Source organism: Ochotona curzoniae, unplaced genomic scaffold (genome assembly GCF_017591425.1).
Source record: "Ochotona curzoniae isolate NIBS_2020 unplaced genomic scaffold, NIBS_Ocur_1.0 contig_1071, whole genome shotgun sequence".
Classification (NCBI taxonomy): domain Eukaryota; kingdom Metazoa; phylum Chordata; class Mammalia; order Lagomorpha; family Ochotonidae; genus Ochotona; species Ochotona curzoniae.
The window spans coordinates 6,450,836-6,474,463 of record NW_024464939.1 but is presented as its reverse complement, the minus strand read 5'-3'; the positions used below and the strand labels follow the sequence as shown (position 1 = coordinate 6,474,463).

At 39.0% G+C, this 23,628-nt stretch overlaps 1 protein-coding gene across 1 annotated transcript in view; it reads left to right on the top strand.

Moving 5' to 3' along the window:
• The window catches only part of CNBD1 (cyclic nucleotide binding domain containing 1), a 363,708-nt gene that overhangs the window by 45,987 nt on the left and 294,093 nt on the right, over positions 1–23,628 (top strand). Inside the window, exon 4 of the mRNA XM_040992868.1 lies at positions 18,731–18,889. Coding sequence (XP_040848802.1) covers positions 18,731–18,889 — 159 coding nt within the window. The remainder of the gene's footprint in view (positions 1–18,730; positions 18,890–23,628) is intronic.

Here is a 23,628-nt window from a genome sequence, read left to right as displayed (position 1 = left end):
GTGGAGTTGGTAGTGTGCCATGATGGGGCTGTTTTGTTATTTATTTATTTATTTATTTATATATATATGTATTTATTTATTTGTGGAGCCTGTGCAATGCTCTAAGGTGGAAGTAATTTTGTTAGCAGCTTAGCGCTTGGGCAGCTCAGTTGTTGTCCCTTCTGTCTAACAGTGCCTAGTCCTGTGACACTGACATCTGAGAGCTACTGATTTAGTGTATGCGTAGTTTACCACTGCTCCTCCTGCAGTTTATTAATACTCTGAGCCCTTGCCTGTCTGCGCAAGATGGCATTGTTAGGAGCACCAGCAGAGATCTGGGACTGTCAGCTCCAGGGACCACACAGACCCTGCACGATGCAAGGCTGGTGCTGCTTTCTCTGTGGGCTCAGCTCAATGCAGTTATCTAGAAACAAGCCCACTCTGGACCTTCACTTGAAATCCATACTCGCTGCCTTGTTACACAAGATGGCATCCAGTGGGGCATTGCTGGAGAATTGGGGTCGCTGGCTTTTAGCTCCTAGGACCACACAGACCCTGAAGGGAGCAAAGCTGGTGCTAACCTCCCTACTGGATCCGTTCCTGTGATCAGCTAGAAACGAGCCCTATCTGGGCAGTTCCGTCAACTCTGTACTCTGCTTTTCCACACAAGATGGCGCCCAAAGTCCTTTACTTTTTCTCCACTTGTGGCTGGCCCAAGCTATTCAGCAAGATTGGCAGGTCTCAGGCAGCATTCACCTTGCAAGCTCCCGAGCTCCCAGAGACCCCAAGCTCCCACCTGACTGCTACAGGAGCCAAGCGGAGGCCGCTGCTGAATCCCAGATTCAGGAGTCTGGATTGCTGCTCACTAATCACTAATGGGTTTTTCTGTCCACTGCAACACTGCTCTGCCACCACAGCCACTTCGCTGTGTCCAGGGATCCGGGTACCCCCCCACCCCCACCCCATGCCTTCTTCCTGACCGCTATTTTTTCCCTATAATCTGCTTCTTGTGCTTCACCTTGTCTAAAGACTCTCCATCACACCAAACATGTCTCTACCCTAAGCTGCCATGACATATTTCCTCGAAGCCACACATTGTGAGGAGAATAAAGTAACATTTCACAGTTCAGGTGTGGCAAGGGTACCCAGGGACAGCAAGACGAGAAAGAATTTTTACACAGTACCTAGTGTCTAGATTTGTTAAGGTGTGTTACATCCAGAAGGGAAAGCTGAATGTCTAAGAGTTTAAAAAACTATCAGTATTAGCAATAAGACACACTTGCACACAAGGGATAATTAAAGAGGAACTCTGTAAGCTTTGAAAGTAAATGGGAACTTTGGCTATTGACTCAAAAGCATTTGAGTTATTAGTAAAAGGCATGGCCTGGCTCCTAAAAATGAAGCTCCAGCCACAAGAGGGGGACCGTGAACAGAGGGCTGATATACTTGTGAATTTGCTTTTTGATTATTGGTCATTAATGCTGCACACAGCAGTGCTACCAAAAGGGGTCCAATTCGGGATTGGGCACAGTCGCTGAACCTGATCCACTAACCCCTTAAGATCTCCCCATGTCACCCACTGTTGGGTGGGGCTGGCTTCCTCCTCTTCTATTGTCTCCTTGATGGTAGATCTTTCAGGGACAGGTTTTAGAGTTGTCTTGCTAGAGGGACATTGTCTGATACGGGGTTCAGGTCTTGATATTGTGGGCCAGTACCTGCACAGGTTGTGGCTCAGTTTCTGTAAAAACACAAGCAAACCCTCTTCTCACAGTTAGTAATGGGTCAGTACCCTTCCACTTTTGAATGGCTGGGTCCCTCCATGGAACTAGAGGCACTTGTGTTGGGCTAGTAAGAGGCTTCCAGTGGCCAGAAGAAGAAATCTGAAGAAAATTGAGTGGATAAAGTAAAATTAATGCATTCATGGGAATAGTATCTACCCCCTTCTGATTTTCTTTTTTTTTTAAAGATTTATTTTTATTATTTTTTTATTGGAAAGGCGGATATACAGAGAGGAGAGACAGAGAGGAAGATCTTCCCTCCGATGATTCACTCCCCAAGTGAGCGCAACGGGCCGATACTATGCCAATCCGAAGCCAGGAGCCTCTTCCTGGTCTCCCACGTGGGTGCAGGGTCCCAAAGCTTTGGGCCGTCCTCGACTGCCTTCCCGGGCCACAGGCAGGGAGCTGGAAGGGAAGCGGGGCTGCCGGGATTAGAACCGGCGCCCATATGGGATCCTGGGCGTGCAAGGCGAGGACCTTTAACCACTTGCGCCATTGCGCCGGGGCCCCCCCTTCTGATTTTCAAACATATTTTTAAGGTCTTGCTGTGTTTTTTTTCAACTATGCCCTGGCCTTTAGGATTAAAGGGGAAGCCTCTGACATGATAAATAGCATACTTTAAGCAAAACATGACCACAGTATAGGTGGGGCTGTTGCCAGTTTTAAGAGAACGAGGCAGGCCCACTATAAGAAAACACAACAAAGGTAGGCCCCAATGTTGGGGATACTCTCACCTGTTAGATGATGGCTGAAGAGACTATTACTTAGGCCCCCAGCTATCAATGGCTGAAATGAACTTTCCATTTGATTTGATTGTCCAATGGAAGAGGCTGAGGGTCACCCCTTTGCCTGTTTAAGGGATGACCATCCTCAGTGTAGTGAGGTAGTGAGACTGGCAGTCCTTAAACCAGTGAAACTCTCTTTGGTGGCAAGGTCACACCAGTCAGGGAGCAGAGGGCAGGGGCCCAGGACCAGGCACAGCAGTGCTGGAATGAGAAGCCATGTTAGGATAGCTGTGTCTCATGTACATTTGACCTCCACAATCCCAGCACAGAGTGACTCATCTGAGTCTGTGGGACTTTGAACATGGACCACAGCTGCAAAGGCTTGGGAAAATTCCTGTCTGAGAAGAATAGGAACCAATATCTCTGCAGGCCAATATCCACTCATTTAGGGGCTTAAGCTGCACAGAAGTGACAGCACCATGGTGTTCCTTATTTAGCCTTTTCCATTCCAACTCATGAGTCAGGACCTCTTTAGCATCCTCATGTGCAAATGTATCCTGGACAGCTTAGGTCACTCTGGAAAGAAAATCAATAATAATCTTGGTAGCCTTCTGGCGCAACCCCTGAAGACTCATTTATCTACCTCCCATAGGCTGTTTACACCAAGCATTACCTGACCAAAAACCTGAGAGGGGGCCTACAGACTATATGAGTGGATTTACCCACTTACCCTCACCCTGCAGGCTTGCCAGGGAAGTGCAGGTGGTGGTGGCCACCTTATTGTGCATGGTTTGCTCTTCACACTCATCATTTTAAAAAAAAATCCTTGTAGTTTAGAAAATCTGCAAGCACCCAGGACATCCTCACCACATACTTCCAGCCTTGGGGGGAGTTGATACTAATGGTGACATTTTCAAGCAACTGCTCAGTAAAGTTTGAGTGTCTGCCATTTTTGTGAATACTCTCATGCAATTACCTCAAGGTCCAAGGGCTGTGGGGGTACCACTAGCAGGGGCCCTGAGAAGAGATAACTGTATTGATTTGGGACTGTCTCAAAATGCAATCCAGGTATCCTTGGAGACAGGGAAGAGATTGGCTTTTCTGCAGCTAGAACAGAAACTTCAGCAGAGCTCCAAGGATGTGGTTCTGACAGAGCCTCCTTGTCCAGATAGATCCACAAGGGCAAGAGCCAGGGGAACTAGAAGCAGCTTGTATTGCAGAGTGAGGGTAGGGCAGCATGGTAGATTATACTGGGGGCTCAAAGTCAATGCATGCTACAGTGATGGCGGTCAACTGCTGCCAGTGGGTTGTGCCCCTAGATTCCCCAGCCCTAGGTTGTAAGTTTAATGAAAGTGGTAGCAGAGGACAGCTATTGAAGTGGTATACATTTTGCTATGGTGTTCCCCTGCTGGGTCACATTGCTTAGAAGGCAGGGTAGAGCACTGAGGAGGAGAATTGAGATTCCCTTTCACTTTCACTCTCACTTCCCTCTGATTCAGAGGAGGAATCTATCTGTCAGATGTTTTGGTTTTTGATTTTGAAATTATTGAATCCATTTGACCCATGAGCAGAGTGAAACAACTTAATTACCAAGGGAAAATCACATAACTGTTGCCACGGGGGGATCCTGATAGAGTTCCTTGAGGGGCCCTGACAAAAGGGGAGGATTTTCTCTCTTATTAGGCAGAAAGAGGCCTCATTTATGCCTACGTGATGACTTCAGGTTCTTGTTCAGGCACCGATTCTCAGCTCTCCCACACTGTAGGTTCCACCAGATAGATCTGGGCTGCCCTCAGACCTAAAGGCCAGCAGATTCTAGTAAGACCAACACCCACCAATTTAGGACAGCTAGAGTCTCCCCAATCCCAGGATTGCTCAAGCCAGGAATTGGTGGAGGCTCTGCAGGCAATAGTGGGGCCACAATATGGGACCACATGGGATGGAGAGTGGTGAGCCAGGAGCTGGGAATATGCATACCAGGGTAGAAGATTAGGACTAGAGCCTAGGAATGAAACTTGATGGAGGGAGTGTCACAAGATGATTGCAAATGAAGAACTGGGTACCAAATTCAATCAATAAAAACTTGTAGAGTGGGTGACAAAGCTTAGAAACTGGTGCTAAGGAGAGGAACTGCTAACCAGAAGTGCAGTGACCAAAGGCAAAAGGAAAGACAGAAACACAATGAGACACCTCCATTCACAGGAGCAAAAGCCTTTGTCAACCACAGAGTTAACTGAAAAAGACATTAAGAGGATGGGGAGAAATAATTTAACAATCTTGTTATAAAGGTTCTTATAAAAAATGAAAAGTACATACAGGGGTTCAAGGATTTTAAGAATTATGTCACACAGGAAATGGAAACACTGAAACAAAATCAAGCTGCATTATTAGAAATGAAAGACACAATGCAGAAAATTAAAAATTCAGTAGAAAGCCTCAATAAGAGAATGAGGCTTAAGAAGGAATCTCAGAATTGAAAGTTATTCTTGTCACCATAGGGGAAGCAATCACAAAGCTGGAAAAAGAACAGTCAAGCTAAAAAATTTTTCAAGAATTAACACTACATATTTTTTAAACATTTATTCATTTTTATTGGAAAGTGAGGTACACAAAGAGTAGGACAGAGAGGAAAATCTTCTACTTGTGGACCCTCTTCTGGGCCTCTCATGCAGATGCAGGGTCCCAAGGCTTTGGACCATCCTATACTGCTTTCCCAGGCCACAAGCAGGGAGCTGGATGGGAAGCGTGGCCATCAGGATGCAAACATGCACTCATATGAGATCCTAGCACTTGCAAGATGATGACTTTACCTACTAGGCTACTGTGTTGGGCTCTTAAGAACACTATTAAAAGGCCAAGTATAAGATTCATGGGAATGGGCCTGGAAGTTATGTGGGACACCTGGAAGAAGCTCCTAGCTCCTGGTTCTAACAGCCCTTGGGGAGTGAAACAGTGCATGGAACATCTTTCTTTCTAGCTCTCCCTCTCTCTGTAAATCTGAATTTCCAATAAAAAGAAACAATGTTTATGAGTTATGGGAGTTGCAAAAAGAAAAACTGGGTTTAAAGTTACATTCAATGAATAAATAAGGGAAAACTTCCCTAATTTGGAGAAGGAATGAGCAAAAATCATGCAGGAAGGGCACAGATATCCCAATGGGATTGACCAAAAGTGGTCTTCAACATGACACATGATAATCAAGCTCTCTTCTATTGAACATAGGGAAAAGATCTTTAAATGTACACATGGAAGAAAAAATGGTTAACATTTAGAAGAGCACCAATTAGCTCCAGATTCCAAAAGAAAAAAAATTGTCATCCCACAGTAATGTACCCAGCAAAGCTTTCCTTTGTCTTTGAAAATGAAATAAAATTCTTCAACAGTAAAAAAAAACTCAAAGAATTTGCCTTTTTTAGACATGCCTTACAAAAGATGTTTAAAGATGTTCATTTGGGAACACAAGAGACCGTAAACAGCTCAACTCTCCTGAAGAATAAAAATAAAGCAGGAAGAATCACAATTCCAGACCGCAAGACTACTGCAGGGCAGTAGCCATTAAAGCAGTCTGGCACTGGTATAGAAAAGATCATTGGAACAGAAGAGAAATTCAAGAAGGAAGCCCAAACATGTACACCAACTAATTTTTGATAAGAGAACATAAAACAGAGGGAAAACTGGTCTTTTCAACAAATGCTGTTAGGACAACTGGGTATCAGCCTGCAAAAGTAAGAAGCAAGTTCCCCAACTATTACCTTATACAAAAATAAGCTCTAAGCGGATTAAGGACTTAACTCTGCACCCAGAAACCATCAAACTATTAGCGGGAAAACATACAAAGCACTCTCCAAGATATAGGAGTTGGGAAAGACTTATTAGAAAAAATCAGTAAACACACAGGCAGTGAAAGTCAAACAAGTGGAATTACATCAAGAAACTTCAGTACAGCAAAGCAAATGATCAAAAAAGTGAAGAAGCAACCAACAGATTGGAAGAGAATATTTGTACACTACACAACAAATAAGAGACTAATATCCAGGATTTATAAAGCGCTTCATAAACTCAGTGACAGCAAAACAACCTTGTGAAGAAATGGCAAAGGAATGAACAGACATTTTTCAAAAGAATGAATTCAAATGGTTAATAGTCATATAAAAATATTCTCAGCCTCCCTACCTATCAGGGAAATACAAATGAAAACCACACTGAAGTTTTACTTAATTCCAGTGAGACTAGCCTAAAATCAGAACTCTACTCATAACACCTGCTGGTGTGAATGTGGGAGAGCGGTATTCTCTCACTGATGGTGAGAGTATGGGCTAGTCAGTATGGAGAGTGGTAAGTGAACTGAAAATTGGTCTGCAGTATGACCCAGCTATCCCGCTTCTGGTAATATATCCAACGGAAATGAAATCTGCATATGTCAAAGGGATTTTGAGTTTAATATTCACAACAGCACAGGGAAACAACCCAGATGCTCATCCAAAGAGGAGTGGCTGATAAAGCTGGGTACATCTGCTCCATGGAATACTGTCCAGGCATTAAAAAGAAGGCAATTCTATAATTTGCAACAAAATCATACCAACTTGAAACCATAATGCTCACAGAAGTACATATGTTCTCTTGGATATAAGACAACCTTTATGCAAAATAAAAGATCAATAGCCTTTTAAAACTGCTATGCTATATCTCATGGATTTTGATATTTTTGTTTTTATTTTCATTTCTTCAAAATTTTTTTCAATTAATTTATTCTCTGACTCATAGGTCATACAGTAGCATCATTTTCTTCAAAAAGATTTTTTTTTAAAGATTTATTTTTATTATTTTTTTATTAGAAAGGCGGATATACAGAGAGGAGAGACAGAGAGGAAGATCTTCCCTCCGATGATTCACTCCCCAAGTGAGCGCAACGGGCCGATACTATGCCGATCCGAAGCCAGGAGCCTCTTCAGGGTCTCCCACGTGGGTGCAGGGTCCCAAAGCTTTGGGCTGTCTTCGACTGCTTTCCCAGGCCACAAGCAGGGAGCTGGATGGGAAGCAGGGCTGCCGGGATTAGAACCGGCGCCCATATGGGATCCCGGGTGTGCAAGGCGAGGACCTTTAACCACTTGCGCCATTGCGCCGGGCCCCAAAAAGATTTTTGATTTTCATTTCTTCAGCAACACTTTGGCCATTCAGTAGCATGTTATTTAACCTTATGGTGTTGTGAATTTCCTATTTTTCCTCCTGTTGTTAATTTGTTTTATTGTTTTTTGTTTAAGGAGATATGTAGTAACTGTGTAATGGATACTGTCATATGCAGATGTGACACAGTGCAGTATGCATCTACTCCCCATTCATAGTTGATTGCAACAAAAATTTTATTATTGTGAATAGATATTTTATGTAGATTATGCTATCAAGAGATTCTGACTTTTTTTCCAAAATATTAAATATCAATAACAACAAAAGACATATATCACAAGTTGTTTAAAATACTATTACGTTTAGAGGGGATATGACATAAATTGACTTCTGAATTCTAGTAGCAGATAAAATTAGCAATGTTAGAGTTATTGTTATGATTCTTTCTTGCTATGATTTTTATCTGTTACCAGTAAAATAATAATCATTCTTTTTAATGAGAAAATCTCCTTAACATAGCGACATTATTCTTAATTTAATAAAGAAAAATGAGCATTATCTTATAGTCACATCTATATTCTATTTTGAAAAGATATAATCATTGTAATATCATAACTTGAACCAAGAGCTACCTAGTTCTAAAAAGGTTTTCCTTCTGCTTTTAGGCAAATCTATAATGTTAGCTTCTTTGCCTAACAAATTAGGATTTTAATTCCTTGATAAATATTTTTATATTATTTTATGATATCTAAGAGCCTTAGAAATATTATAAAGTCAGATAATTTCTTGAGAACTATAAATGTATAGGATGATAAACAACAACTTGGAGTTCATAGACTGTATTTTAAAATGATTGTAACTTTCTACAATTTTTAAATTTCCAAATGAATTCCTTCAGAGTTTTCTACTAACAAAAAGTGAACTGCAATTCAATTTCTCTGTACATATTTTATAAATTTAAATCATTTTGATCCTGTCCAGTATTATGATAAAAGAATAATTTAAAATCGAGAACCACCTAAGGAAGGGAATTATAATGTTTATGATTTAAGTTTGTAGGAAAAATTACTATCAATCAATTTTATAATTTTTTATAAAATTACACAGTATAGCATAATTTATGCATTCAGAAATTAATCCAATGTATGTTTACAAATTCTTTATTAGGTAGTGTTAGCATAGGGTGAATCAAACATGGCTCAGCTCCTCTAGAATTTGAATCTGACAAGGGAGAAAGCTATCAAACCACTGCCAAACCCCAGCACTGGCCTGCCTACAGTGTCTGTCTTGCCAATTGCTACATATGATTTTGGAGGATTCAATCCATCTGGATGTCAGTTACCTAAAATGAAATGTTTGTATATATGACATTGAATGAATTTGGGGGGATCTAATAGCTTAAATTTCTATTTTCTAGTTGATGTTACAGATGCAGCAGGATATGTAAAGTAGAAAGTGTTTTGTAATGTTTTGATCTATTTTTCCCCAGCAATATGACTCTTTCTCTCCTAGAACCTGTCATCTTGGTCTCAGATGAAAGGGCAGGGCATGCATTATCTGGGGAAAGAGAAAGGTGATATTGAAGGCCTTTGGAAAAAAAAAGATCTAGGTAAGAGAAGACAAGATGAATTCAGAGATTAGTGATCATTACCCACTTTCATTGTAGGGAGGAGGGATGTAGAAATATTCAGATTGTAGTAGGGTTCAGCTGGCACCCCAAGGTAGTACTGGGTATTGAGTATGGATAAACACAGCTACCTACCTCTGTACCTGATTAGCTTAAGATGCAAGTTGATTGATTTGTAACACCTGAGTTGGCTTGCAATCCCTCATGCTGCATGTTAATGAGAAATTAAAAAACGCTGGCTTTGGCCATGTGGCGTGGTGGTTCCCAGAATGTAGCAGGAATTACTGTCGCCAAGCTTGGCAAATAAAGACTTCTCCTGAACATCCTGCACACGTGTCTGGTTTGATCTCTCTGGTTCTCTGCAACAAGGTAACTGTTGGGGAAGCTGAACCACCTAATAATGTTAATTCACTCAGACTACCTGTTGAATCACCTGGTGAGGGGATTTCTTAAAAGTGATGCTAGATCTCTTAATATCTCTCATTCCCTTAATATGTAAATGTGTGTCCCTGATGTGAAGCCAAGATCTCATTTAATTAAAAATGTTCCTAGATGATCCTTGAGAATTAATGCCATAGAGTTCGTTTCACAGGAGCCAGTCTCAAGGGAGATATCGAGAATTACACTGGGAGTTGATCCTTTTGGTTCTCCATGGCCTGTATTCAACAAACAAAAGATCCAGAAATTTCCATGAACATTGTAGAGGATAAAATAAAATATTGTAAAGCCTCAGGGAGGTATGAACAGTTTGGAGAGACGTGAGTGTAAAGTCACAGTGGAAGAAAGTAACAGTGAATGTACCAGCAGACACATGGGGACCAATCCAGGGTGGGGCAAGAGCCACAGCTCTGCACTAGGAGCATGCGGATTACCTGTCAACTCACACTAAGAGCTCTGCCCTCCAGCTTTAGTCCCATAAACAGCCAGCCCATCATCCCCCATACAGACTCAAACCAAGCCCTGAAAGGACATAGTACAGACAGGAAGTTGTCAGAATTGACCTTTTATCTGCATGATAGAGCAAAGCTCTTTGCATTAAATGGCTACCAAAAATAATGAGATTGAGGAAAAGTGGACCTGTGAGCACTTGAAGTCTTGGATTATTTTCTTTATCGTTTAAGTAAATATCCCATTCCATTTACCGATTCAGGTATTACAATTTTTAATCTACCTACATGAAGAAAAATCACATTGAAATGCTCTTCAACATGCAGAAGTCGCAGATTTCTTTCATCAATCAAGAAAAGATCAGAAATTGTGAATAGAAAATGCTTGTGGCACAGATAACTTGGAATGGGTCTTGATATGTTTAATAGAGAAAGACAATTTCAAATTAAATTAGAACCTTGTAAAAGACAAATTTCATGGGTTGATGATAGTGAAAAATAAACAAACCCTTTTAGGCCCTCACTGACTGAGAGAGGAAAAAAATGAGGAAGCAAATATTCATACAAATAGAGTATTCATTTGTATTGTAATCCAAAAGGGCATACTGTGGAACATGGTAGCCTAAACTCCACAGTGTTAAACAAACAAAAATCTTTTGACAAATTACATTTAACAGAGCTTCTTTGTACAAGGAAGGCATCCTGTATCAGATGGCATTTGAGCAAAAAGCTTCAGCCATCACTTCCGAGTGCTGTGAACCAGGGAGCTTCCATATCACAAACAAGGTGGCAGAGGTGGTGCAGATGGCAGCAGGTTCCCATCCAGGTCACCATCTTAAGCTGAAACCCAAGCATACTGAGACATAAACAAGCCAATGACTTCTTTGTTACTTAACAATAGGAATTTATTATTTAAAATAATGCTGCACAAGTAGTATTTCTAAACAGCAGCTGATGATAAACTATTGACTATGCTGCCAATATGACTTCTAATAAACTTCAGGTAATTGTTTTTGAAACTTGCTACATGGAAAAATTCCCTTGATTTGGGTGGTTATTAATATGCAGAATATGACTCAGAAGTTCTTGGGCAGGGCTTGAGATTCTGTATGTTTCTGCTGATCTCAGCTGAGGTTATTGCTGTTGCTGCACATGTGACCAGCTGAGAGATGACTGCTAAATGCTTTTCCCTTTCTTCCAGAACCTGGGAAAAATATCATAAAACTATTTTTTTTTGGCCAGGCAATTTCTACTGTGAACATTTAGCCCACAATTTTAAGTATTCATTTATTTATCTTTGACCTTGTTTCAGTTAGTCTACAAAACTGTATGTGGCCTGTAGTAATAATATAATCATTTTAAAGTTTTGATTTATTCATTTGAAAGTAAAGTTAGAGAAGGACAGACAGAGATCTTCCTTGCTCCTTCTCACTCCTCAGAGGGAGACAACATCCAGGGTAGGGCCAGACTGACGCCAGGAATCAAGAGCCTCTCCTGGGTCTCCCATGTGGGGGACAGGGACCTACGCACTTAGGCCATCTTCTGCTGCTTTTCCAGTCATGTTAGCAGGGAGCTGGATCATAAGTGGAGTAAATGACATGCAAAACTGTGCCCGTATGGAATGATGGTAATGTAGCTGATGGCTTTACCCATTACACCCCTATAATAGTTTTATTAACTTCACAACAACTGATATTATACTTAATATGAATTGTATGGTATTTTAGGATTACTAATGGCATCTATTTGCTGAAGATATTTTAATGAATTCTAGTCAGTGGCTATAATCTTTTTTTTTTTTTAAGATTTGTCTATTTATTAGAAAGTCAGATATACAGAGAGGAGGAGAGACAGAGAGGAAGATCTTCCATGCCATGATTCACTCCCCAAGTGAGCGCAATGGCCGATGCTATGCTGATCCGAAGCCAAGATCCAGGAACTTCTTCTGGGTATCCCACATGGGTGCAGGGTCCCAAGGCTTTGGGCCGTCCTTGACTGCTTTCCCAGGCCACAAGCAGGGAGCTGGATGGGAAGTGGAGCTGCTGGGATTAGAACTGGCGCCGATATGGGATCCTGGTGTGTTCAAGGCGAGGACTTCAGCTGCTAGGCCACACTGCCAGGCCCAGTGGCTATTCTCTTAAACAGTTCTATTTTAGTTGGATATAGAAATGGTTAGGGAAAAGAGACGCAGAGGTAAAATATTACATGTATGAGTTTTAAATACTTAGCCATGTAATGCTACTTTTTGTAAAGTCGTGTTCTCCCAGTTCATATAATATGTCGTACAAATGGACAATTTGGACAAGAGCAAATGCAATTTAGAAATGTGCGTATGGTATTCTTCCCTTTCTACCAGCCCCACTACTTCCTTCTCACAGAGAAAACCTGTCAAAGGCAGCAGACTCCAAAAGCCATCAAGATACCTGTGTGCAGAGGATTGATGCTGGAGTTTGGACTTCGCAGCTGCTTGAACTGAAGCTCGAAGTATTGCTTCTATGCTTAAACACAAGGTCATTTTGATTGGTTAAAATGTTGAGAGTATCTTCAGTATAGATATTTTTTGCCTAGAAACATAGTATATATACATACGTATGTATATGTGTGTGTGTGTATATATATATATATATATATATATATATATATATATTTGATTTGAGAGGTAGAGAGAGAGAGAGAGAGAAAGAGATCTCATTCATGGATTCATTTCGTAAACGACCTTTGGGTCAAGGCCAGGAGTGAAAAGTTCAGTCTAGTTTTCCCATTTTGGTGGTGGGAACAACACTTGTTGAGCTTCCAAACTGCATTCTAGGGTCTGCATTATTAGGAAGAAGGGAGTCATGACCTAGAGCTAGAAATCAAATCCAAACATTCTGATGTGGGACATGAGCTTCTTAACGGTTGTCTTAATTGCTAAGTGAAATGTCTGTCCTAAAATTCATTTTAAGATGATCATTTGATACAGCCTAGATGGGCTGTAAATTCTTCCTTAAAATGTTAGTGCAGAGGAGAGCTCCATATATTAATGGACATTCACGGACATTCAGGACTTTAGCCTGAGCTCAAGGAGCCAAGAAATTTCAGCTGGTGTCAGAGTTATCAGGAGTTACTGACCACCACACTAATAATGAAAAAGTGTGACACTATCAGTAAAGGTGAATCTGCTAAAATTGAGTTCAACTGAAAAAGTAGATACTTGGGTCCTGTCATAAATCTCATTCAATGAGGATTATACACATCTAAAGAAGAATAGTCTGTCTTGATTCAAAGGGAATACATTCTCTTTTTCACTTCTTCATTTATTTTATTTAAGGTTTAGTTTTTATTTTTATTGGAAACTCAGAGTTTATAAGAGAGAAGGAGAGACAGAGACAAACATCCTCAGTCTGATGGTTCTCTTCTCAAGTGACCACAATGCCCAGAATTGAGCTGATCTGAAGCCAGGAGCTTGGTCCGGGTCCGGCACATGGGTGCAGGGTCCCAAGGCCTTGCACCATCCTCTACTGCTTTCCCAGGCCACAAACAGGGAACTGGATGGGCAGTGGCACAGCTGGGACATGAATTGTTGTCCATGTGGGATCTCAGTTCATCCAAGGATAGGACTCTAACCACTAGGCTATTACGCAGGCCCTCTTTTTATTTTAAAAAAATGTATACCTAATTTATGTACAATGAACAAATTTCATGTATTTATATGTACAGATTTGAAAGCCTATTAATACTTCCCACCCTATTCTTCTCCTCCTATCTTGCTTCCACCATTTTTCCTTGTTTCTTATTTTTTTTCAAGTTTTTACAGTAACATGCTCTCTATTTTACAATCATGATTGTAACCCTTCACCAATTGAAGAATTCAACAATATTAAGTGAAAGACAACTTTCTAGAGTATAGTCACAGATGGATAGTAATAACCAAATTTCTAAATATCAAATTTGCTCATACACATTGCATTTTTTGTGCTCTCTGTATTAATAACCATAAATCAGCACAAAAAAAAACACATGCGAGGTTTGTCTTTTAGGGACTGGTACATTTCATTAAGCATAAAAGTTTAAAGTTGAAGATATAGTTTTAAGTTTGAAATTTTCCCTAGGTTGTTAGTTGATGACAAAAAAATTTGCCTTCCCCTTTCCCCATGTTGGCACCAAATTAGTGCCTTCCTCACCTGTTACTTACACTAACTTCTGAGGCTGAGATACACTTGAAGGGGTTACAGTGAAACAGAAATACTGAAAATTTAGACATTTCATTTGCATGTAAGTCTCTTAATTAATTATAATGCAAGCTCAGGTATTATTACAGCTAAATGCTGTGTTACTAATGCTTACAGAAGACCATTAATACTGACACCAGTTGTATATACAGCATGAAATTAGATGAAAAAGGTGCTAGAGGAAAGCCATTGAGATGAGCTTGACTAGAGGCTGACTTGGGAAGGTCGATGAAAATCAAGGATCAGTTAAAATTAGACATGGTGGATTTGTGATCACCCAGGTGTGGGACTAATTTAGCAATGTTCTGTGGGTGGAAAACAGAGAGGAGTTAAACTGAAAAGATGGAAATCATTCTCACCTGGGAGCTGAGATATGAAGACAACGAATATTGTTTTACCCTGGTTAAGAGTTCAGCAAATAGCTCTGGAATTGGACCTTGTGTAGAAGGAATTTCAATTGTCCCTGGAGAAGGAACACAGTGTTTCATTATTGTTCTAAAATTATACGGTAATAATGTTACTTTGAGGTGGTGTTAAGCTGTCTTTTTAAAAATCTGTTTGAGTCTAATTTTAATTTTTCCTTAAGAGATGAATCTGTGTATAATTGCCTCTAAAAATTTGTTTTTGCATGTTTGATGTAGTGTAAGGTATTCTTCAAAACACATTGCTGTTTTAGCCTAAAGAATACATGTCAATTCAATTATTCATTTTTTAAAGTTTTACTTCTTCTTATTATTATTATTATTATCATCATCATCATTTTGTGATGCAGTTCCATAGGCCCTAGGATTTCCCTTACACACCGCCAAATCTCCTCTTTGCTCAGTGACTTCCCTATATGATTACTATAGTATAGTTCTTCATGAACAGTCATATGTCCATCACTGCAGGCATGAACAATGGCAGAGAGTCCAGCATCCTATTGTCAAGATATAGTAAACAGTTTCATTGGGAGTCCATCTTTGGTCTGGAAGTAGAGATGCATACTGCATTGTATCCCCACATCTGTATGTGATAGTCTCCATTACACAGTTACTATACATCCCCTTAAATGAAAAGTCACAATACAAAATCAACAACAGGAATGCCATATGAAGTTGAACAAATGCTTCTAGATATGATAGTCTCCATTACACCATTATTATACATCCCCTTAAATGAAGAGCCACAAAACAAAATCAACAACAGGAAGAAGAAAGAAATTAACAATGACATAAAGTTAAATAACATGCTGCTGAACGATCAATGTGTCGCTGAGAAAATGAAAAAGAAAATCAAGAACCTTCTTGAAGAAAATGATGCTACTGTATGGCCTATGAGTCACTGAAGAATTTAGTGAGAAAGAAAATATTTTGAAGAGATGAAACTAACAAAAAAAAAATCTGTGCCCTTCCTTGATGTTGTTTCCCAATTCGTTCTCTAGATTAGGGAAATTTTCCCTTATTATTTCAGTGAATATACCTTTAATGCCAGTTTCTCTTTCTGCATCTTCTGGGACTCCCATAACTCTTATATTTGGCCTGTTAATAATGTCTTTCAATCCTTGAATCCTTTTTTTCACTTGACCCAACTCTGCTTCCAGCTTTTTGTTTGTTTCCTCATGATAGGAAATATCTTTCAATTCTGAGATTATTTTCTCTGCTTCATTCATTCTATTCTGGGGACTCTTTATTGTACTTTTAATTTGCTCCACTGTATTCTTCATTTCTGATATGTCAGCTTTCATTAGATTCATTTCCTGTATGACATATTCCTTATATTCCTTGAACTGCTTTACTTGCTTCTCGTTGTTGATAAGAAGCTTCGTAACAAGTGTTTTGAATTCTGTATCCCCCATATTCCCGATGTCATCCTCAGTTAACTCTGTGGTTGACAAATGTCTTTGCTCCTTTGCAGGGCAGTCTTCAAAAATTTCATTGTGCCTTTGTCTCTTCTTTTGCTCTTGGTCATTGTACTTCTGGTTATCAGATTCTTCTCCTTGGGGCAGGTTTCTAAGCTATGTCTCCCACAGGTCTGCAGTTTGATTTTGCTTATTGCAGTTGGTACACGGCTCTTTGTTTGCAATCACTTGTGCTATTATTGATTTTTAGCATCTTGCTTTTTTTTTTTTTTGCTCTTTGAAAAGGAAATGGGAACACTGCATGTGACAGACAATGCTAATTTAACATGAACAAAAGGATTTCTGTTTACCTCTGCTTATCTTAAATTACTCATATTTATATTGCTAGAGATGGTAGGACAACCATGTTGACTATCAAGAGTTTATCACCAAGCCTTCTCTTAATGCCTCAATGTTAACTTTGGGTATATTTTGCAATGCGACAGAGTTAGTAATCTTGTGAAGTTTAAGACCAAGCCTATTTTCAAAACGGTAGTTCCTATGTGTGTTTGTGCTTATTTTCTTCCTCTGTTTAACTTGAACTACATTTATGAATATTCTTTTTTGTTATTCAGTAACCATGGCATACACATGCAGCACAATAATACAAATATTATATATCTTGAAATAAACGTATTAAGGAATATACAGTACTTGTATAGAAAAATTTTTTAGAAGTACAACTCATTTATAATGTCAGATTTTCATATGAGAATTAGAATCAGGGATTTTGCTCAGTATCAAATTTTACTAAAAATTCAAAGGCAGAAATTATTGTGATACAGAAGTCTGTAAAGACAGCTTGCTGGCAAAGGACCTGCATCATAACCGTAGTTCTCATGAAATTCCTTGATGTCTGTGCTTGCCAAGTATAAGCCATTTATTGCACTCTAAGTTATTTTGGGTTTGTATGACTAGGTTCTTAGAACTATGCACTTAATTATAGTATGTTACCATATAAATAAATATGATACAGAGTACTTTCTACCATTTCTTGAAGAGCAGAGGCACAATGTAATGAATGAGTGGATGAATACATGATTAAATGTATATAGCCCATCTAATCTTTCGTTCCTATTACTGTTGGTTGTTTGGCATCTCCTGGTAACAGTGGGTCTCAATGGCTTAAATGTCAGTGGGAATGATGCTGAATCCTTTGCCTACATTGATATTTTCAAGAAAAAGACAAAAATCCTAGGAATTTCTTGCCCTGGGCAAATATGAGGAACTTATATCAAAATGTTGAGTCCTTGGTCCCTAACTTTCGACATTTCTTCCACAGTCTGCCACAGAGGAGGTTCACAAGCCTCCTGCAGAAAATAAGATCTGATTTCTATTTATGTAACTGGGCTAGATAGAAGAAATGTGTCCAATTTTTGTGTTCCTAAATTCTTATTGTGGCAGAATCTTACTGTATTCACTATTGTGGAGTATTAATAAGTCACTATCCTTTTAAGGTTTAGGTCTCTGGATGGATTGGGCAAGGTTCTGTGAATGTAATAAAAGGGAACTGGCTTCTGGCTTAATTTTAATTTTTATGTTTAAATTACACTATTAATTTTCTTTCTGAATGCATACTTTAGAAAAATCAGCTATGCTATTAAATTTTAATAATATATGTAAATAAAGAAGCTATTTTGAGTTACACTGGCCATTTCATTCTCAAAATGAAATTTCCTTATCAACGGGGAGTAAATTTTCTACTACACGTGGTGAATGTCGATGAGATAATTTGCATATAATGTTCAATAGGTAGCTGGCATATAGAAAGTCTCGACCAATTTTAGATATTAGTGTAGTACTTTGATATTAAAGTTTGCACATGGTCTCTTATATTTAAGTTTATTTTCAATCTGTATTTTTTTTTCAACTAAAGAATGATCTGGGTCTGATCTGTGATCATTTGGGATTTTATAGTCTCATTCATGGCTTCTTCTTCAGAGACGGACAGTGATTTTTTCATTCCTGGCTCCTTAACTTCAAGGACCTTTGAGCGGAAATGTGTAGTGCTCAAAGTGTGAATGCGGAACGGTAATCTTTTGATAGTTGTCATTAGGGCTTTGGTGTGTACTCATAACCAAGAATAGAGTATCTGAAAAAAATGGTCCTACCCTCAAGGGTAACTATTTTCAAATGTTTTGGTTTGCCTTTGGGAAACAAAAGCCAAGAAATGAAACATTTTTATAATTGGTGGTATAAAATATCAAAAAACAATTTTGAATGTGACAAGTATGTGAGCTATTGACTTGAAATATTTTCTTAAATTCTATAAACCTAATATATTATAAGTATTTGAGTGCTTTGGATAATTATGATATGTATAAATAAATTTTACATATTAAAATGTGTCATAAATGTTAATTTTTCAGATTTACTGAAAAAATGCATTCTAAGAAATCAAAAAGCCAATGCTATTAAAATGGTAAATTGTCTCAGAATAGCACATTTCTGCTCTTGAGAATAAAATGTCTCTGTTTCTGAGCAGAATGCAATATAATAAGAGATTATCTCCTTTTTCAGAAAACCTAGAGAAAAAGCAGAAGACAGTCTGTACCAGCATCCTGATGATTTTCACAATATAGCTGTGCACATTAAAAAAGCTCGTGGTGGTCAAGATTTACGTGGGTCCCAAGTAACCCCAGAGAAGATAGCGGAATTTCTAGCCATCTTAAAGAAACTGTAAGTATTTCTCACATGTTATTTTTTAGTTACATTCCTTTGAATAGCTTCTTAAAAAACTGCATTGTTTGCAGATACGTGTACTGCAGTCATGATATATATCATTGCCGATTGATTCAGGATGTTTGATGTACTAGAAACATGTCTGGATGAATGCAAGCTTGGCGAATTCATTTCTTATGGGATTTTATGGATACATGAATGTCACTAACATTGTCGCCCATCCTTTTAAATTTAAATTTCAAGCCAAATCTGTGTTATTTGCTGATGTTGTTAAATCTGAATACTTTGAGGTTTCATTATCTTCTACTTCTGGAAATTTTATTGAAGAATTTCAACTTCTTACAATTTCCTTTAATTTCCTGCAGCATTTTGTGTTGTAATTGTGATACTGGGGGAGGACAAGGAAGGGCTGGAGGAGAAAGAAGGGACCAAATCTAGTTGGAGGAGCGCTACCACAGAGTGCATAGAATGCAGTGATACATTTGAATTTGAAATGCAACTATGATGAAATGAATTAAATGAATTAAAATTGAGATGGCTGGACCCAGCCCAGTAGCCTAGCAGCTAAGGTCCTCATCTTGCCTGTGCTGGGATCCCATATGGGTGCCAGTTCTGATCCAGGGCAGCCCCACTCCCATTCAGCTCCCTTCTTGTGCTCTGGAAAAGCAGTCAGGACATCCAAGGCCTTGGGACACTGCGCCGGCATGGGAGACACTGAAGAAGCTACTATCTCCTGACTTCATATTGGCACATCTCCAGCCATTGCGGCCACTTGGGGAGTGAATCAGTGGTTGGAAGATCTTCCTCTTTGTCTCCCCTTCTCTCTCTGTATATCTGACTTTCCAATAAAAAGAAATACAGAGAGAGAAGGAGAGACAGAGAGGAAGATCTTCCGATGATTCACTCCCCAAGTGAGCACAACAGCCAATACTATGCCGGTCCGAAGCCAGGAGCCTCTTCTGGGTCTCCCACATTGGTGCAGGATCCCAAAGCTTTGGGCCATCCTCTACTGCTTTCCCGGGCCACAGGCAGGGAGCTGGAAGGGAAGCAGGGCTGCTGGGGATAGAACTGGTGCCCATATGGGATCCTGGGCATGCAAGGCGAGGACCTTAACCACTGCACCACTGCGCCTGGCCCAAGAAATAAATCTTAAAAAAAAAAAAAGAAATTGAAATGGCTAGTAGAACCAAAATAATGAAAATGTCAGGACTGTAGTTGTCCCTTGGGAGACAATTAGTAATGCAGAAATAGCAATTAGTGATCTAACATTTTTATTTTCAAGAATATCCTGAGATTGTGACATAAGCAATTTTATTCAAAGTCAGAACAGCAAATTTGAGAAGTTATAATCAGGGACCCCCAAGACATTTGACATAGTTAATATTTCTTACGTTTTTACATTTAATAAGAAAAATTACATGTGGCAGTTACTAGTCACTTCTTATGAAAATGTGAGAGTGGAAAATATAGAGAAGGAAATTATAACTGTTTGCTATACAGAGGTATAATTAAACTATTAAGCTGTGAAGAGGAAATTCAACCAGAATGTACCCAGTGACTTTACTGAAAATATATTTTAGTGCTAAGAACTCACTAAAGCAGTGAAAGTTACTGGGCTTATAGAATTTCCAGCCATTTTCCTTCCATTAAACCATTCTGTTGGTTAATATTGCATTGATTTAAACATTTCAGTGCTCACAGAAACATTAATCAATCACTACTGATTCCACTTTGTTCTGGACTGCAGAATTCTTAATGAGGTTAGGAAACCTGTTTTGCTGCAACAGAATAGCAGTTACCAAATAATGAAGATGCAGAAGGAATTTAGCCACTAAACCCCCAAGAAGCTATGGTTCTGCAAAGTGTCAAAATACAAAGAGGTAAATCTAGGATAACGGGATAAAATTTGCAGAAGAGTAAGTGGGCTCTTGCCATTTGAGACATGATTTGAAGTGGTTTTCAGGAGGCATGTTACAAGGCTATCCAGGCACAGGGTAAGACAAGCCAAGTAAGCTATGCTGCCCTCTGTGAATCCTGTTTGCTGAATAATTGGCCAATACCCTAAACTCTACATGTCAGGTAGATGTGAAGTTGTAGCACCTACTTCATCACTCATTCAGACTGTTTTTAGTGGGTCAGAATTGAATAGATTGGACTGTTCACATGGCACATCTTACTGCTGCCAACAGATGAAGCTATGGCTGGAACAAACTACACTAGCCGAGTTAAGGAGCAGGGAACTCACTTTGGTGACATGTTTAATAATCATGGAAAGCCTACATCATATATTTAAAATTTCATATTTAATTCTTATCTTAGTGTTTGCTGTAGTCAGACAAGTCAGAAAATAAACTAACAATGTGTGAGTTAAATCCACAATCTATGTTTATTCTCACACAGAGCATGCTTTCTGTCTTGCCTTCCGAGACACAGCACTGTATTTGTTTTTTTACTGTTGCTTAGCAAATTATCATAAATTCATTGTCTTAAAATAACATGCACTTCTTAAGTGTCTGGGAAAAGTTTAGCTGGTTCTCGTCCCAATGTCTGTTCAGGGTGTCCACTGGGCTTCAATCATTTCTACAGCATATGGTCCTCTTCCAAGTTCATGCTGTTGGTGATGGAATTTCATTCTTTACAGTTCTAGGACTGAGGTTCCCAGTTGCTGGCTGGCTTTTAGTCAGAACTCCTCTCGGTTTTAGTGATACAGGGATCTTTGCCATTTGAGTCTGTCAGTGCTTCTCACAGCAAGGAAACCTACATTTTCAAACCCAGCTAGTCATTCTTTGATGCTTGTAGAAAAGAGCTGCTAAGTCACCTAACTAAGGCCTGATTATCCCATCCTCTATGACACATATTGTTGGTCGGAAGTAAGTGATTAATTTTGCCTCTGCCTGGATCACTCAGGGAGAGGGAAGTGAGAAGGCTCCTCTAGACATGTTTAGTGCTGTTTTCGATGCATTTGTGAATGTGTTAGCCATATTTTCAATGAAGGTATATGTTGTAGATCTGCAAAATCGAAGTGCTTTGACTAAAATCTCTTCGTTGATGGGTAAGTTGTCAGGTCTGTAGCTCTTTGGTTATTTTAATGATGCAATCTCACAAGATCTTTCAATTGGCTACCAGGGACAGGTATTATGGCATAACAGATTAAATCATGTCTGTACACTGTGTCAGATAATTGGAATTCTGATACCATGCTTCTGCTCTAGCTTCGAGCTAATGCATCCTAGGAGGCAGAAGATGGTGGTACAAGTGCCTGTGGCCCTGTCATCCGCGTGAGAGACCCATAGGGACTTCTTCTCTCCTGGCTTCAGCCTGGCCATTTGGAGAGTGAATCAGTGAATGGGCAATGTCTTTATCTCTCTGCCCTCAATAATAAACAAATTTTTAAAATAGGCTACCTTGCACTTTCTGTAATTTTTTGTCATACTGCTTGATACTTGATATGAAAAAAATTTGGTTAAGTGTCCTCTTTTAAAGAAATGCAAATGTCTCTGACAAGATTAAGGAAGCAATGTTGATGTTTGACGTGATTTAGTTCAATCCTCCTGGATTATTTTTCTTAAATTCTACTTCAAGCGAGCAGCTCTGAGAAAATAGACATGTGGTCACAGCAAAAGATTTTGTGATTTTGTGATTTTGAAATGTTAAAATCACTAGAATGGGCAATGAAATAATTAAGGAATACTGTGCAATTCGAAGGTTGTGTAGAATCAGTAGTGTAAAGGAGAGAGGAAAGAAAATTAGGAACTGGAAACTTCCTTTTTCATTTTTATATTTCAAGGTATCTGAGAATGACAGCAAAAGAAAGAAACAGATGGCAGTTAAAATGAACAGTTTGATTGAGTCTGAGAAAGGTTCTAGATACAAAATGGTGCTCTGGTTAAAGACAGTTCAGAACACCCAGCCCTTAGAATGTGGTAGCTACTTTTATAATCAGAAAGACAGAAAGTGACATACAAAGATTCTTTGATGACATTTATCATTTGCCTAATGTTGACATAGCTTAGCACCCTTTGATCTGGAAGTGACTGAGGAGTTGGCTATGGTCACTAGCAGAGACTCAGTTTCTTAGGTACAACCATGTCCTCTGAGGAAAACGTACTTGCATATCAAACTAGGTCATGCCTCATAGTACATAGAAATTCCTTGAAGCAAACTCATTGTCTAAGTGAGGAAGTTGAATCTTGTGGGTTTATTGAATATGTGCCTTTTGCGTGCATTATTTAAGAAATTTGGGTTGTAAGCAACAGAACTGACAGATTAATTAAATGAATAATAAGATCAACCAGAGAGGCAGAAAGGAGAATCAATGTAATAACATAGGTGGTTTTCCACGTGGAAGAATAAAGAATAAAGATAAAACACCAGACTCAATCAATTATACTTAAGTGTGAGACTAATTACTTTCAATGTTAACTTTTAGAGGTTGGAAACCAGGCTACTGTAGTTAGCTTTTGTATCTATACATTGGATAAATGTTGAGGGGGGTTAGTGTACACAATGGAAAGCTTTATTATTTTGACTTGAAGCTTCAAAAGATAACTATTTCAAAGGGAGAAATGTTTAGTATTTCGGAAATAGGGGGATATGATTATGACTAAATAATATGAACAGCTATGAACTAAAATATGACTTAAAATTTTGATAAATGACTTGGACTGGCTATTATTTTCCACGCAGTAATTAATGAATCAAACATACTTTTGGATTTTGTTTCTGTTAGCATTCTT